Source organism: Rosa rugosa, chromosome 7 (assembly GCF_958449725.1).
Source record: "Rosa rugosa chromosome 7, drRosRugo1.1, whole genome shotgun sequence".
NCBI classification, from domain to species: domain Eukaryota; kingdom Viridiplantae; phylum Streptophyta; class Magnoliopsida; order Rosales; family Rosaceae; genus Rosa; species Rosa rugosa.
Genome location: NC_084826.1, coordinates 35,906,171 through 35,919,762, shown reverse-complemented (window position 1 = coordinate 35,919,762; position 13,592 = coordinate 35,906,171). Strand labels below are relative to the sequence as shown.

The 13,592-nt window shown below is 38.8% G+C and overlaps 2 protein-coding genes across 4 annotated transcripts; both read left to right on the top strand.

The window, feature by feature from the left end:
* Positions 1–951: 951 nt before the first annotated feature.
* On the top strand, positions 952–4,845 carry LOC133721016 (ubiquitin-conjugating enzyme E2 22). Of its 3 annotated transcripts, none has more exons than XM_062147519.1 (7): positions 952–1,101; positions 1,893–2,021; positions 2,491–2,635; positions 2,711–2,788; positions 3,053–3,165; positions 3,316–3,419; positions 4,138–4,845. In XM_062147519.1, exons 2-7 carry the CDS (start codon positions 2,019–2,021, stop codon positions 4,517–4,519), a joined length of 825 nt encoding a protein of 274 aa, XP_062003503.1. In that variant the 5' UTR covers positions 952–1,101; positions 1,893–2,018; the 3' UTR covers positions 4,520–4,845. The 3 variants fall into 3 exon arrangements, with proteins under 3 accessions (XP_062003503.1, XP_062003504.1, XP_062003505.1); XM_062147520.1 differs by having other exon boundaries at positions 991–1,148; XM_062147521.1 differs by lacking the exon at positions 952–1,101 and adding an exon at positions 1,232–1,344.
* Positions 4,846–5,184: 339 nt separating this feature from the next.
* On the top strand, positions 5,185–7,512 carry LOC133721018 (dihydrofolate reductase-like). The gene is made up of 6 exons (XM_062147522.1): positions 5,185–5,352; positions 6,030–6,122; positions 6,310–6,408; positions 6,583–6,624; positions 6,737–6,968; positions 7,072–7,512. The coding sequence occupies exons 1-6, from the start codon at positions 5,230–5,232 to the stop codon at positions 7,299–7,301; spliced, it is 819 nt and encodes a 272-aa protein (XP_062003506.1). The 5' UTR covers positions 5,185–5,229; the 3' UTR covers positions 7,302–7,512.
* Positions 7,513–13,592: the final 6,080 nt, after the last annotated feature.

Genomic DNA, 13,592 nt, shown 5'->3' with positions numbered 1-13,592 from the left:
GTTATAACATTTATAAAGATTAGTTAAGGTGGTTATATTCAATTAACTATCTCTCTAAATCTCTCAAAATTAATTGTTATTTAACAAATGAAACAAAAATTAAAGAAAATAAACCTTAGGAAATCAATTACAAAAAAAAAGATAAGTTGTATGTTATAGAAAAATATATATATATATATATGTACTAGTCTACAATCACATGCTCTGCATGTGTAAGAAAAATTTTAATTGTAAAAAAAAAAAAAAAAATTATCTACAAAAGAAAATAGATCTATTATTGCAGAGAGAAAATAGTGGGAGAGAAAAGTGGAGGTTGTGAGATAATTTCTTTTCAATTTTCTTAATAAAATCTATTTTATAATTGTCCTATTTATCCTTACGATTTAATTTATTGTCAAAGTTTTTTAATCTTTCAGGGTTAAATCTGTCAAAATTTTCAGTTTTGGCTAACAAAGCCTCTTTTCTTAATAATAGTATAGATATATATATATTTCAAAAATAAAAAAATAGAAAATGAATAGGGCTTAGAGGGCCGGACCGGGCCAGGCTTGGCCCTAACGGGCTCAAACGGGCCCTGGCTTCATTTGCACGGTCCATACCCTATTCTATTTGAGAAAGGGCCGGGTCAGGCGAGATTCAGGTGGGTTTAGGGCTGAAGGGTCAAATGATGACCCCTACAATTATGTATAGAAAAGGAAAAAAGAAAAACTCTGAGCGCGTGTGGTTACAAAATAATATACAAAGAAACAATAGCGCGTGTAAGCACGAGTTCCAAGACTCCAACGTCTATAATCGGTGAAGATCTGATGCAGCGACACCTCGTTTCAAATAACTTTGTTTTTATTCCATCTGTTAAATGCAAAATTGTATAAAATAATGTTCCGTAAAAATAAAATTACTCCGAAAAGTAATAATATATTTAAGGCTCCTCAATCAATTATTTCCAAGGACAAAGCGCTCTCTCTCTCTCTCTCTCTCTCTCTCTCTCTCTCTTCTTCGCATCGCAATCCTGAAAGCCCCCCCCCAATCATCGCCAACACACTTGAGAGTTTTGTTTATGAGATAGAGGAGGCGAATTCTCATCTGGGTTTTCTTTCGCCGGTAATTTTTCTCTTCTGAGATTAGGGTTTTAATCATCAATTTCAACTGTGAGTACCGTTAATTTTAAATTCCTGGGACTGACTTCTAATCTGTGCATGTTTACTTGCTATCTTTGTGAAATGGGCATCATCAGTTCATGTTTCTTGGTTGATCTGATTTGGGTCTTCTTTTCTGACTTGTTTCCATGGCTGTTTTCCTCAAGAGCCATCCGGTTCTTGTTGACTTTTTATCCCATGGGTCTAGGTGGGTTGATTAGTTCTCTTTTGACTTGTCCTTTAGGATGTTCTTGGTTGTTTTATAATTTCATTTCTTGGTGTCAGTTTTGAAACCTGGACTCCGCTTATGTACATTATGCTTTTCTCTGTCCTTGTTCCACTTCTTCATACTAAGCCTTTATCCCGAGACTAATTTGCGTGCTTTAGTTTTCCAAAACAAAAATTAAGAAACTAGAACATTACTAGACCAAAAGGTGAAACTGGAACCAAAATTCTAAAGATGTGGCCAGGTTGTAAACTTACTCACATTCGCCTTTGATGTTAGTTGTAAGGTTGTTGATTTTTTGGTGTAAGGAATGGGGATATATTCATTGATGACCGGATCCTCAGTTATCTCTTTGCTTCAGTTCTGCTATACGACTCCTGCATTTATTTATAAACCACTGAGTTTGATATTTAAGAGAGCCATTTTTTTTTATGGTTAAGTAGTTTAATTTCATTGTTCTCTGGAGATGCATGATTAATATGAGTTGGAGAGTCCTGATTATTGATATTAACCATCAAATTTTATTGCAGGAATCTCCGCTTACAGCTGGCCTAATTCTATCACACTTATTGGGGAAGTTGAAAAATTTGTAGCACATAACAGCTAAATTGTTTTTGGTAGCAAAATTTGACGAAGGACATCATTCCTTTATATCCATGGTAATGCATTGTCTTACTAGAGAAAAATATATATATATATATATATATATTTTTCTTCATTAGTTTGTTTCATCATTGGCCATGGCCTGGGTTGGGATTCAGGGAATTTGTGGATATTGGAAAAGATAGTATCATGCAATTTATACCTTAATATTTTATGATGTTTTATCCAAATCAAACTTGATGTTCTTTCAATTCTACTTTTGAGAGTACATGATGGGTCAATCTGTCTGTGCATGAAACTGCAGCTCGTGTATGAAATATGAATCCTCTTTATATTGAAAAATCAGCCATGTGAGTTGTTCGCATGAAACATTAGATGTGCCTGTTGGGACAACAAAGCATAGGTTAATTCTAATGTTAGCTGCCTGAATCATTCTTAGATAAAAAAGCTGAGCTAGATGTGCTTCTTTTTCCTTTCTGACTTTTAACTATTCATATAACTTTTATAATCATGTTAACATGTCAGGCTACTAACGAAAATCTGCCACCAAACGTGATCAAGCAACTTGCAAAGGAATTGAAGAGTCTTGACGAATCCCCTCCTGAAGGCATTAAAGTTTGCGTGAATGACGACGACTTTTCAATCATATTTGCTGATATTGAAGGGCCAGGCATGTACTCTTTTCAATCCTGCATCTGTCGAATGTACTTTAGGATGATAACTTACCTAATTTCGTGACTTTCAGCTGGCACTCCTTATGAGAATGGTGTTTTTCGCATGAAGTTGTTGTTATCTCATGACTTTCCACACTCCCCCCCCAAAGGTTTGTTTTCGTTATGCATTCTCATCTTCTTCTTCTTCTTCTTTATTTATTTATTTTAATGGGCCTGGCCTGTCTCTGTTGCCTCATTCTGCTATTAGTTATCGATGACTTTATTATAAAGCTGAAGAAATAGGTCTATGCTGATGTTCACATATAGCCATTTTATTGTCAATCTTTTTCATGCCAACGCTCAACTCTTGAGTTACTATCTGGTTCAATATTTACTTTGGTAGTTTTTTTATCTTTGGGTTATAATTGTTGTAGGTTACTTTCTGACTAGGATTTTCCATCCAAACATTGCAAATAATGGTGAGATTTGTGTGAACACGTTAAAAAAAGATTGGAATCCAAGTCTTGGATTACGACATGTTCTCATTGTAAGTTCTCTTTGTTGGTTCAATAACTGACTTCCTTTCATTTCCAATTCTTTTCCATTTGTCTACTGAGTTTTGTCTTGGGCACTCAGATGAGATTTTAGGATTTTTGGTTAATCTTTAATTTTCTTGCTTCATGCTTTGTGATAACAGGTGGTTAGATGTCTGTTGATTGAACCATTTCCAGAATCAGCCTTAAATGAACAAGCAGGGAAGATGCTGCTTGAGAATTATGAGGAATATGCAAGACATGCCAGGTGAGTTACTGTTCATTTTCTTATCTGTTTGCTGTTTGGGTAAGTGGGAAGATTGGGAGTTTATGTACAAATCTTTGAATGGTTGCACACGCAGAACATTTTGGTTGTGCGTGGGGATTTTATATACAAATCTTTGAATGTGTAGAACTTTTTGGTTAGATGTGTTGTTGGAATTATTTTGTGAGACTTTTGATTGTTGGTACCTTTCTGTCGTTGGTACAGGCTGATTTAAAGGCTCTCAATATCGTCATAAGATAATTTGTCGAAAACCAGCTTCAAGATAACAATTGTTTTGGGAAATATGGATTAGCAATAGACCTTGAATTGCTGAAAACCAGCTCATAGACCTTGACTTCTTAATAAAATGTTTACTCTTTTCATTTTCATATGCAATACAGTAATTTTTCTAGTCTCTACTCTTCCTGGGTTCTTTTCTCAATTTGGTATCGTAGAATGAGACTGGTGTTTAAACATGAATCCCTGCAATTGCATCCACCTGATAGAAGTGAAATGCCATATTCTAGGCTCATGGTATGTATAGAGACCCACATAGCTCGCATCTGAACAAATTTGTAGAAATAGCAGAACAGTAAACCGACTTTCATGGTATCAGAGAGCTATATATGCCAATATACCAACTTGAGTAAACTTCCATAGGAATAAACTATTTGATATGTACCATGGCATATGATTATTAATCGTCATCTCTTGAATGCAGGCTTTATACCGGAATACATGCCAAGCCAAAACCCAAGTTTAAAACAGGAGCTATTTCTGAGTCTACTACTGCACTGAATGTTGACCAATCTAACACCTCAGCACTTAATGCTGATCAAAAGATCACGGCAGGTGGTGCTGCTTTGCCACTGCCATCCCCATCCCCATCCCCATCCGTACTGGTCCCTTTGACAGTCACTGCAAGAGGACTTGGCCAGGATCAGCCGGCTGTTGTAGCTGCTGCAGCGGAGACGAGAGTTGGTGGGGCTGCTGCATCAACTGTAGCAAGTAGTACGACACTGAAGAAGGAAGCTGGCTTGATAAAAGCACAGGCAGAAAAGAAGAAAATCGATGCAAGAAAGAAAAGTCTGAAGAGATTATGAAGTTTCCAGGGGAAAATGGTTGAGCACGCAGTTTGGTGACTTGTCTGTTGTGTGCTTACTGTTGGATGGGGAGGGGAGGAGGGGGAAGGGGGTCAAAAGATCAAAGTGTCAAAATATGTGGGCTGAGCAGTGTGTGGTGTTGTAAGAAATACTTGCATTGGGAAAAAGTTGTGAATTGAATTTACGAGTATTATTATGTCTTCATCTTCATTTTTACTTTGCACTCCAACATTACTTCACATTGTTGTGGCAAGACCATGGGATTTACATTTCATGTTTGGCAAGGTCTTCAAGACTCGATTCCTATAACCTCTATTTCTCTTCCAGTGCCATTCTTTAGACAAAATAGGAAATTTAGGAATTTGATCTCTTCTGTAGTTAAATGTGAAGAAGATTCTGAGTCTGAAAACCCAGGCAGAACAAACTATTGATGAAGTAGGTAAATGTTATTTTCTTTACACTGAATCCATAGAAGCTTCATAATTTAATGGAAGCCAGACTACATGGCTACATATACAACATTAGGAGGATGGTGCACGTGGAACACCAACCAACAGAAGAAAGGAAGTAGTTGGGGACTCGAGTTGAGAAAGGTAGTAGTAGGTAGCAGTAGTAGCTAGCTGCCTAGCTACCCCTCTCCTCTATTAAACAAACACATTGTCGCTTTGTTTGTAAAACAAGTGAGTTGGAGTGAGACTGAGAAGAGGAGAATGGAAAGGCAGAAAGATAAGAAGATGAAGATTCTATGCCTCCATGGATTTAGAACCAGTGGGAGCTTCCTGCAAAAGCAAATTAGCAAATGGGATGCTTCTATCCTTTCTCAGTTTGACATGGTATGTCTAATTTACCTCCTCGCTAGCTTATCCGTTGCACACATTTATATGATAAGTACGCTGCTAGCAACTCAACTGGCATAGTTGGCTCAGCCCTTTTGAGTCAATTTGTTAAATACTTTGTAACGTGTTCTTTACTTGGCAAATTTTGTTTTTTCCTTAAAACCTTTTTTAGGCATTTCAAGATTTAATTAAAATAACTAAAAAACTAGTCATGGTTGTATTTTGTCCAAGGAACCAGATAGTTTGGATTTTATTTTAGTTAAAGATAAGAGAAAATATACTTTAGAGAAATGAGAACTTCCAAGAAGACTAAAAACTCAGATATGAATTTGGAAATCACCACATGAGAGTACTACCTCAAGGACCACATATAATTGGATTCCTAGTTGTTTTTGTTGACATTCAACTTCTATTTGGTGTTCAATCTTGTTTGAGTAGCCATTCTCCTGTTTATTGAAAGGAATTTCCAAATTTCCAGTTTATTTTGCACATGCCTCAGAAACTGAACAAAGATTTTCTTCTCAGTGGCCTTGTTACACAATACCCTTTTGCCTCTCTCCAATATATTTTATTTTGGAGTAAAAAACATTTTTTTTTTTCAAGGGGTTGTATATGCATATTTGCCATTTGGAAATGTGATCAGCAGACATATGAGTTTCTGTTTATAATTACAGGAGTTTCCAGATGGGAAGTTTCCTGCTGGAGGAAAATCTGATATAGAAGGCATCTTCCCACCTCCTTATTTTGAGTGGTTCCAATTTGACAAGGTAAAAATCTTGTACGATTTTAATTGTTCCAGACTTCCAGATGATCGAATATCCCTTTATTCTTTATTTGCCAAAAAGACAAAAGGAACAAAGAAAGAAAAAGAAAAGGAAGAAAAAGTTCCCTTTATTTCTCTCAAACTCAATTAGCAATTCATTATTTCGTCGTTGAATCCTCTTGTTCATTCAGGACTTCACAGAGTACACAAACTTGGAAGCATGCATCTCTTATATATGTGACTACATAACAAGCAAAGGCCCCTTTGATGGTTTGCTTGGTTTCTCTCAGGTATAAATATATGTATACACGACATTAAACTGAACTTTTCATTCATTCATGACGTGCCTACTATAGCAGATCGATCTATCGATCCAGCAGCTAACAGGGAATGTATACGAATGTTTAACCAGCTGATGTATTAATTACTAACATCTAATACTATGCAAATCAATCTTTACTCAGGGTGCGACACTATCAGGACTCTTGTTAGGCTACCAAGCTCAGGTAATGAAGTTGGTTAAATTAGCTCTCTTTCTCACGTATTTCCAAGATGACATAGCATATATAGTTAACCATAAGGTAAATTCAGTTAAGGAATCAATCCTATATAATGCAGGGAAAACTGTTGAAGGAGCATCCAGCTTTCAAGTTTTTCATATCGATATCAGGATCAAAGTTCCGAAAGCCAAGTATCTGTGAGATTGCCTACAAAGACAGAATCAAGGTCAAATCAGTCCATTTGATAGGAGACAAAGATTGGTTAAAACTACCTTCTGAGGAGCTTGCTTCTGAATTTCACAACCCCCTCATCATAAGGCACCCACAAGGGCATACTGTCCCAAGGCTAGGTCAATATTTATGTCTAATACATTCATATTTATGCCCTTTATCTGCGAGAGAGATATTAGTTGATTAACTGACTAATTCTGGGGTTTGTTTGTCAACATACAGATGAAGTAGCCACCGAACAGTTACGTGAGTGGACTAAGACAATCATCCAATCCAATACTGGTACTACTCCTCGTCCTCCTTTAGATAGTAATCATGAACTGAAAAATGGAGAAGCCAAAAGTCCAGTAGTTGCAGCATCATGTAATAAGGTACAAAACGGCCAGCTGGAGACAAGTGGAGTACTTAACACAGAGAAAACAGAGAGAGAAGTCGAGGCAGTCCAAGCATAATATCAAACTAGAAAGAGATTTCCTCGCTCTTTTGCTTTGTATTTACTTTTCCTGGTCGATCGTCAGAATCATGCAGGATCCAAATTGACCAGTTCAGTATCAATATATGTACGCATAGTGTATTCCTTATCTTGAGTCATCTCGCCAACTTCTATAAGGCAATGTACTTTAAATAAACGTGTAATGAAATTAACGGTGTGAAATTTTCTTATAGAGCTTTTTTGATGGCTTTTATAAACAGCAACAAACGTGACTTACTACTGCACTGATTCACCTTTGATTAAGTTCCTAAACCGACGAAGAGCTTTTGATGTCAATTAAATAGTGACAAGTTTTGCTCACTCACTCTAATGTTTATTTTTATTTTTATTTTTTATAGAGCTTTTGACGTCTATAATTGGGAAAACATTTATTATTTTTTATTTTTTTAACTTCTTTTATTCTTGAGCACGCTCTATAACAGTTTTTAAGTGTTTTTCCCTGGGTTCTCAGTCTTCGTTATTGTCCAGTTTGTAGATTAGTTGGGGTTAAGTACACTTAGAGCCGAGGCATAGTTGTCCATATCATTTCCTCTTTTGATCGTAGGAATCCTCTTTATCTCACTCTTGATCATTTGCATATTTTTCAGTGGAACTACTAGATTGCTCTCATTACCAGCCTCTTAATTTTTGAATGTTATTTGTGAAGATTCAATACTTGGGTCAAAGATCCTTTTATATTTTTGGATTGAATTCAGTTTGACTCCTCCAACTTAGGGGCAAACATCATGTTAGTCCTTGATATATATATATTTTTTAAAATCAAGATTATCCCTACACTTCCCAAATGTATCGTCCGCATCCAATTCTCATAAATCCATCGAATTGTGACGTCAGATGATGATGTGGCATCAACATGAGAGCCCACTTTTCAGTTTTTCAACCCACAAAAAGGGAAGAATTCCTAAAATAACCTTAAAAAAAGAAGAAGTTAAAACATGAAATTACATTCAATTTCTTTCTGCACTTGCTCTACAATCCCTACCACTTCAGTTTCTCTTGAAAATCCATCTAGGAGAAGTACTGTGAATTGTGAATTAGTTGAACATGTTTCATCATGAACTTGTAAAACCTCTCCATTTAATTTAGAGGCCAACTTGTGTACTCTTTCCACACTTCCTTCACAAGTATTTAAAGCATCATATAAACAACACATTAAACAAGGAAATCACAAAACAAAACCCAGAAAACTCCAAGAACAAAGAATCAAGCTTTAAAGCTATTCTCCACAAAAAGTTCAAAACTTTGAATCAAAAGCATTATATCATTCACAAAAATCACAGAAAAAAAAAAGGAACAAAGGCAAATTCTACCTTGACGCACAACATAAATTCAAGCTTACAAGATTTCAGCTCTCAGAAAGTTCAAAACTTTGAAATCAAAACCATTGCATCGTTCACCAAAATCTCAAAAAAAAAAAATAATAATAAATAAATAAAAATAAAACCCATGAAAACCCAAATGTGAACTCAAAACCCAATTTAGAACCATATACCCTGTATTCATCTCCAAAATCCAAATGAAACGCATCCCTAATCGCCTCCTCTGAAGATCTATGTACGCCGCCGGTATCACTCATCAGAATCAACACGTTCTTGGTCCTCTCAGCCCCAATATGCACAAGCTCCATAGTCCCCTCATCGTCATAATAATTGTTGTCACTCTTAGAGCCGGCCCTGAGATTTCCGGGGCTCTAGGCGAAAAAAAATTGGGGCTCCCTACCAATATAAACCCATTTTCAATTGAAATACTGCCATACAAATGATACAATACCATTATCATAATATTAAACTTGTTGTAGAGAAACTGAATTTGAGAGGAATTTGCTGTGTATTCTCATTGATAATAGGGGCCTCTTTATATAGAGGATTACAATTCATAGAATCTCAATCGTACAAGGAAAGTAATCATACATTGAATAGGAATCTAGATCCTTCTAATTTAACCCTATTACCACTAGGTCAAGTAACCTAGAGTTTGGGCCAAACACAAATAGAGATATCCTTAAACACTCCCCCTTGTGTTGTCCAAACGCGGTGCTTCTCTCGTTGCCTTGTTAAAAACCTTGCCGAGTAACAAAAACCCAGTGGGACAAAAATAACCTCGGTCGAAGGGGAAAAAGAGCACAACACACCCTTCACGTTTCGAGGTGAACATGTAGACATCTCCCCCTGATGTCTGCGCCTCCCCCTGATGACTACGATCATGGGAGTTCAGATAATTTCCGCAAGCCAATTCTTGCCACATGTTTCTCAAACGTGGATTTGGGCAATGATCGACTTAGTAAACAAGTCTGCCGCATTGTCCTCAGATCGAACCTGGTTCACTTTGATCTTGAGGAGCTTCTGTTGTTGCTGATTGTAGAAGAATTTGGGCGATATATGCTTGGTGTTGTCGCCTTTGATGTAGCCTTGCTTCATTTGTTCAATGCAAGCAGCATTATCCTCATAAATGCTCGTAGGCTAATCTGTGGTAGACTTCAAACCACAATTGCTTCGAATATGCGTAACTATGGACCGAAGCCGTATACATTCACAAACTGCTTCGTGAAGAGCAATAATCTCTGCATGATTCGAAGAAGTAGCGACTAAGGTCTGTTTTGTAGACCTCCAAGATATCGCGGTCTTTCCCATGGTGAAAACATAAACAGTTTGGGAGCGACCTTTGTGTGGGTCAGAGAGGTACCCAGCATCAGCAAAACCTTCCAAAACACTTATATCATTTTGGGATGGGGATAGGGGACGCAGTCCACCATGTGTGGCGTCCCTGGCACTTGATGGGTCCGAATCCATCATCTCTCTGTAGGGATAGAACAAGCCCATATCGATCGTACCACTTAGGTATCGAAAGATATCTTTAACACCAGTCCAATGGCGTCGTGTAGGCGCAGAGCTATATCTAGCTAGCAAGTTCATAGCGAATGAGATATCCGGTCTTGTGCATTGTGCTAAGTACAATAATGCGCCTATTGCACTTAGGTAGGGCACTTCTGCCTCTAGCACTTCTTCATCGTCATCTTTTGGACGAAATTGATCCTTCTTTGGATCAAGACTACGGACGACCATTGGGGTGCTTGAAGGCTTAATCTTGTCAGTGTTGAAACGCCTAAGCATCTTTTGGGTATAAGCTGATTGATGAATCAGGATACCATCTCTACGGTGCTCAAGTTCTAAACCGAGGCAAAACCGTGTTTTCCCAAGATCTTTCATCTCAAACTCGGATTTCAAGTGTTCAGCGGTTTCCCTTAACTCTTTAAGGGTGCCAATTATGTTCATGTCATCGACATAAACCGCTACTATTGCAAATCCGGAACTTGTCCTTTTTATGAACACACATGGGCATAGTTCATTGTTGACATATCTCTTTCCAATCAAGTAGTCACTTAGACGGTTATACCACATCCTTCCAGATTGTTTCAATCCATATAGTGAGCGTTTCAATCTAATCGCAAACGCGCTCCGTGGTTTAGAGCCACTTGATTTGGGTAACTGAATTTCGTCTGGAATCTTCATGTATATCTCAGTATCTAGATCCCCATATAGATACGCAGTAACCACATCCATAAGCTGCATGTTCAGTTTTTCGGAAACTACCAAACTGACAAGGTAGCGAAACGTTATGACGTCCATTACGGGAGAATAGGTCTCCTCGTAGTCGATTCCAGGGCGTTGTGAGAAACCTTGCGCCACAAGGCGAGCTTTGTACCTTACAATCTCGTTTTTCTCATTACGCTTTCTAACGAATACCCATTTGTGACCAACTGGTTTGGTGTTGGGCGGTGTTGGCACAACATTGCCAAATACCTTTCTTTTCGCTAGAGAATCAAGTTCTGCCTGGATCGCATCTTTCCATTTTGGCCAATCAACTCTACGTTTGCATTCATCAACGGAGCGTGGTTCGATGTCATCGGTCTCAATAATCTCACGAGCCACTGAATACACAAATACATCATCAATGATGATGGAGTTTCTTTCCCACGTCCCATGTACACTAGTGTAATTAACAGAGATCTCTACGTTCTCAGGGATAGGTTCTGACATTGAGGCGTCCCCCAATGATGTCTCTTGGACATAACCATAATCCGGAACATTCTCATGGGACGGATTTTGAGTATCGATGATCAAAGGATTTGTTTGTGCCTCATTCGCTCTCTTTCTAGGGCGAGTATCCTTCGAACCAATCGGTCTACCGCGTTTCCTTGCGGGACCTGCGGCCATAGATGCCACATCATTGCCATGTTGGGCAATGGCGCCATCTCCTGGTGTCACAAGAGAGGCGTGATGTCCAGTATTTGGGACATCGATCCTTGCAAGCACGTTTGCAGCAGGTATGTGTGATCTCGTCACTTTGGCAACATCAGAAAACGCATCTGGTAGAGTGTCTGCTACGTTCTGAAGCTCGATTATTCTTCGCACTTCAAGTTCGGACTGTGCGGTACGGGGATCGAGATGAGACATAGTGGGGACAGACCACGACAATTCCTGTCGTTCCTGTTGAACATCTGTGTTCTTATCTCCCCCTAACGATGGGAAGACTGTCTCATCAAAGTGACAATCCGCAAATCTAGCGGTAAAAAGATCGCCTGTCAAGGGTTCAAGGTAGCGGACGATTGTTGGAGATTCATATCCAACATAAATGCCCATTCGTCGTTGTGGACCCATCTTAGTACGCTGTGGCGGCGTAATAGGCACATAAATGGCACACCCAAAAATGCGTAAGTGCGAGATATCAGGCTCGTACCCAGTCACTAGCTGTAACGCAGAGTAAGATTGGGTTGCAGTGGGTCGTAGACGAATTAGCGTCGCTGCATGCAATATTGCATATCCCCAAGCAGAAACAGGGAGATTGGTGCGCATAACCAATGTCCGTGCAATCATCTGTAGTCGTTTGACAGTGGCTTCTGCGAGACCATTTTGGGTATGAACATGGGGAACTGGATGCTCTACATCAATCCCCAGTGACATGCAATAGTCATCAAATGTTTTCAATGTAAACTCCCCAGCATTATCAAGTCGAATTGACTTAATAGGATGGTCAGGGTAGTGAGCCCGTAGACGAATAATCTGGGCGAGGAGTTTAGCATAAGCAGCATTTCGAGTGGACAACAGCGCGACATGTGACCAGCGTGTCGACGCATCAACCAATACCATAAAGTATTTAAAAGGTCCGCATGATGGTTGAATTGGTCCACAGATATCCCCTTGGATTCTCTGTAAGAACGGAATGAGTATTTTGGGATCCTTTGCGTAGGACGGTCTCGGTCCTAATTTCCCGAAGGAGCAGGCTTTGCAGAAAGAGCGAGGGGCCATAGAAGCAACCAATGAGGATTTTGGTTGGGCCTGAGCGTCTGTAGCGCTATTAGAAGCAAAGTGTGTGACTACATCTCCCATTATGGCGTTAGAGCCATGAAAATTGGTGTGTGTGGCGTCATGGCCACTAGGAGGAATAACCATGGCGTCAAGCTCATGGTTAGTGCCATTAATGGCGTCATCACATGGGACTTGGGCGGCCCTATGGCTCCCCAAGACGGCTGCAGCTCCAGATGCTGCAATTGTTGCGGTATTGCTAAGTCCTGGAATCAATTTTCGATTCTTGCTTCTTCTCACTCTGAAGAATGGATGTCCGTGTGAAGTCTTTAGTATACGGAGCATCATATCACGACCAGGATGTCCTAGTCGGTCATGCTAAAGCCAATATGTGTCTGAATCCAAGAGATCTTCTCTTATGACATTATTGGATTCAATAGGTCGAATTGTAGTGACATAAAGTCCACTAGATTGACACATAAGCTTCTCTAAGATGCGCTTTCTTCCGCAATCATTAGAGGTAATGCAAAGGAATTCTATTCCGTTCTCACTATGCGTTTCCGCATGGAATCCGTTGGCTCTTATATCTTTAAAACTCAATAAGGTTCGATTTGCCTTAGGAGCGTAGAGAGCTTCAGTGACTTTAATCAAGGTGCCATTAGGCAAAAGGAATTGGGTCATTCCATGTCCTTGAACTAAACCTGATGGCCCAGCCATCGTAGTCACAGATGAATATGTAGGCAACATCTCCAAGAATAATTGCCTATGTCGTAGAATGGTGTGCGTAGTCGCACTATCCGCAAGACATTGAAGTTCATCCATTCCTAAAAGAAAAGCTCGTAATTAAAAAAAGGAGTCATAAAGAAAAGAACTCAACTTTTATTAATAAGCCAAACGGAATTACATCATCGTTTCTTTAACCAAAGAAAATCTAATCCAATAAACTA

Excerpts from the sequence above, each read along its gene's own strand:
- LOC133721016 (XM_062147519.1), top strand. Across the intron at positions 2,789-3,052 it reads TCCACACTCCCCCCCCAAAG|GTTACTTTCTGACTAGGATT; the intron begins GTTTGTTTTCGT and ends TAATTGTTGTAG. Across the intron at positions 3,166-3,315 it reads GATTACGACATGTTCTCATT|GTGGTTAGATGTCTGTTGAT; the intron begins GTAAGTTCTCTT and ends TTGTGATAACAG.
- LOC133721018 (XM_062147522.1), top strand. The coding sequence starts at position 5,230 with ATGGAAAGGCAGAAAGATAAGAAGATGAAGATTCTATGCCTCCATGGA. Across the intron at positions 5,353-6,029 it reads TCCTTTCTCAGTTTGACATG|GAGTTTCCAGATGGGAAGTT; the intron begins GTATGTCTAATT and ends TTATAATTACAG. Across the intron at positions 6,625-6,736 it reads TGTTAGGCTACCAAGCTCAG|GGAAAACTGTTGAAGGAGCA; the intron begins GTAATGAAGTTG and ends TATATAATGCAG.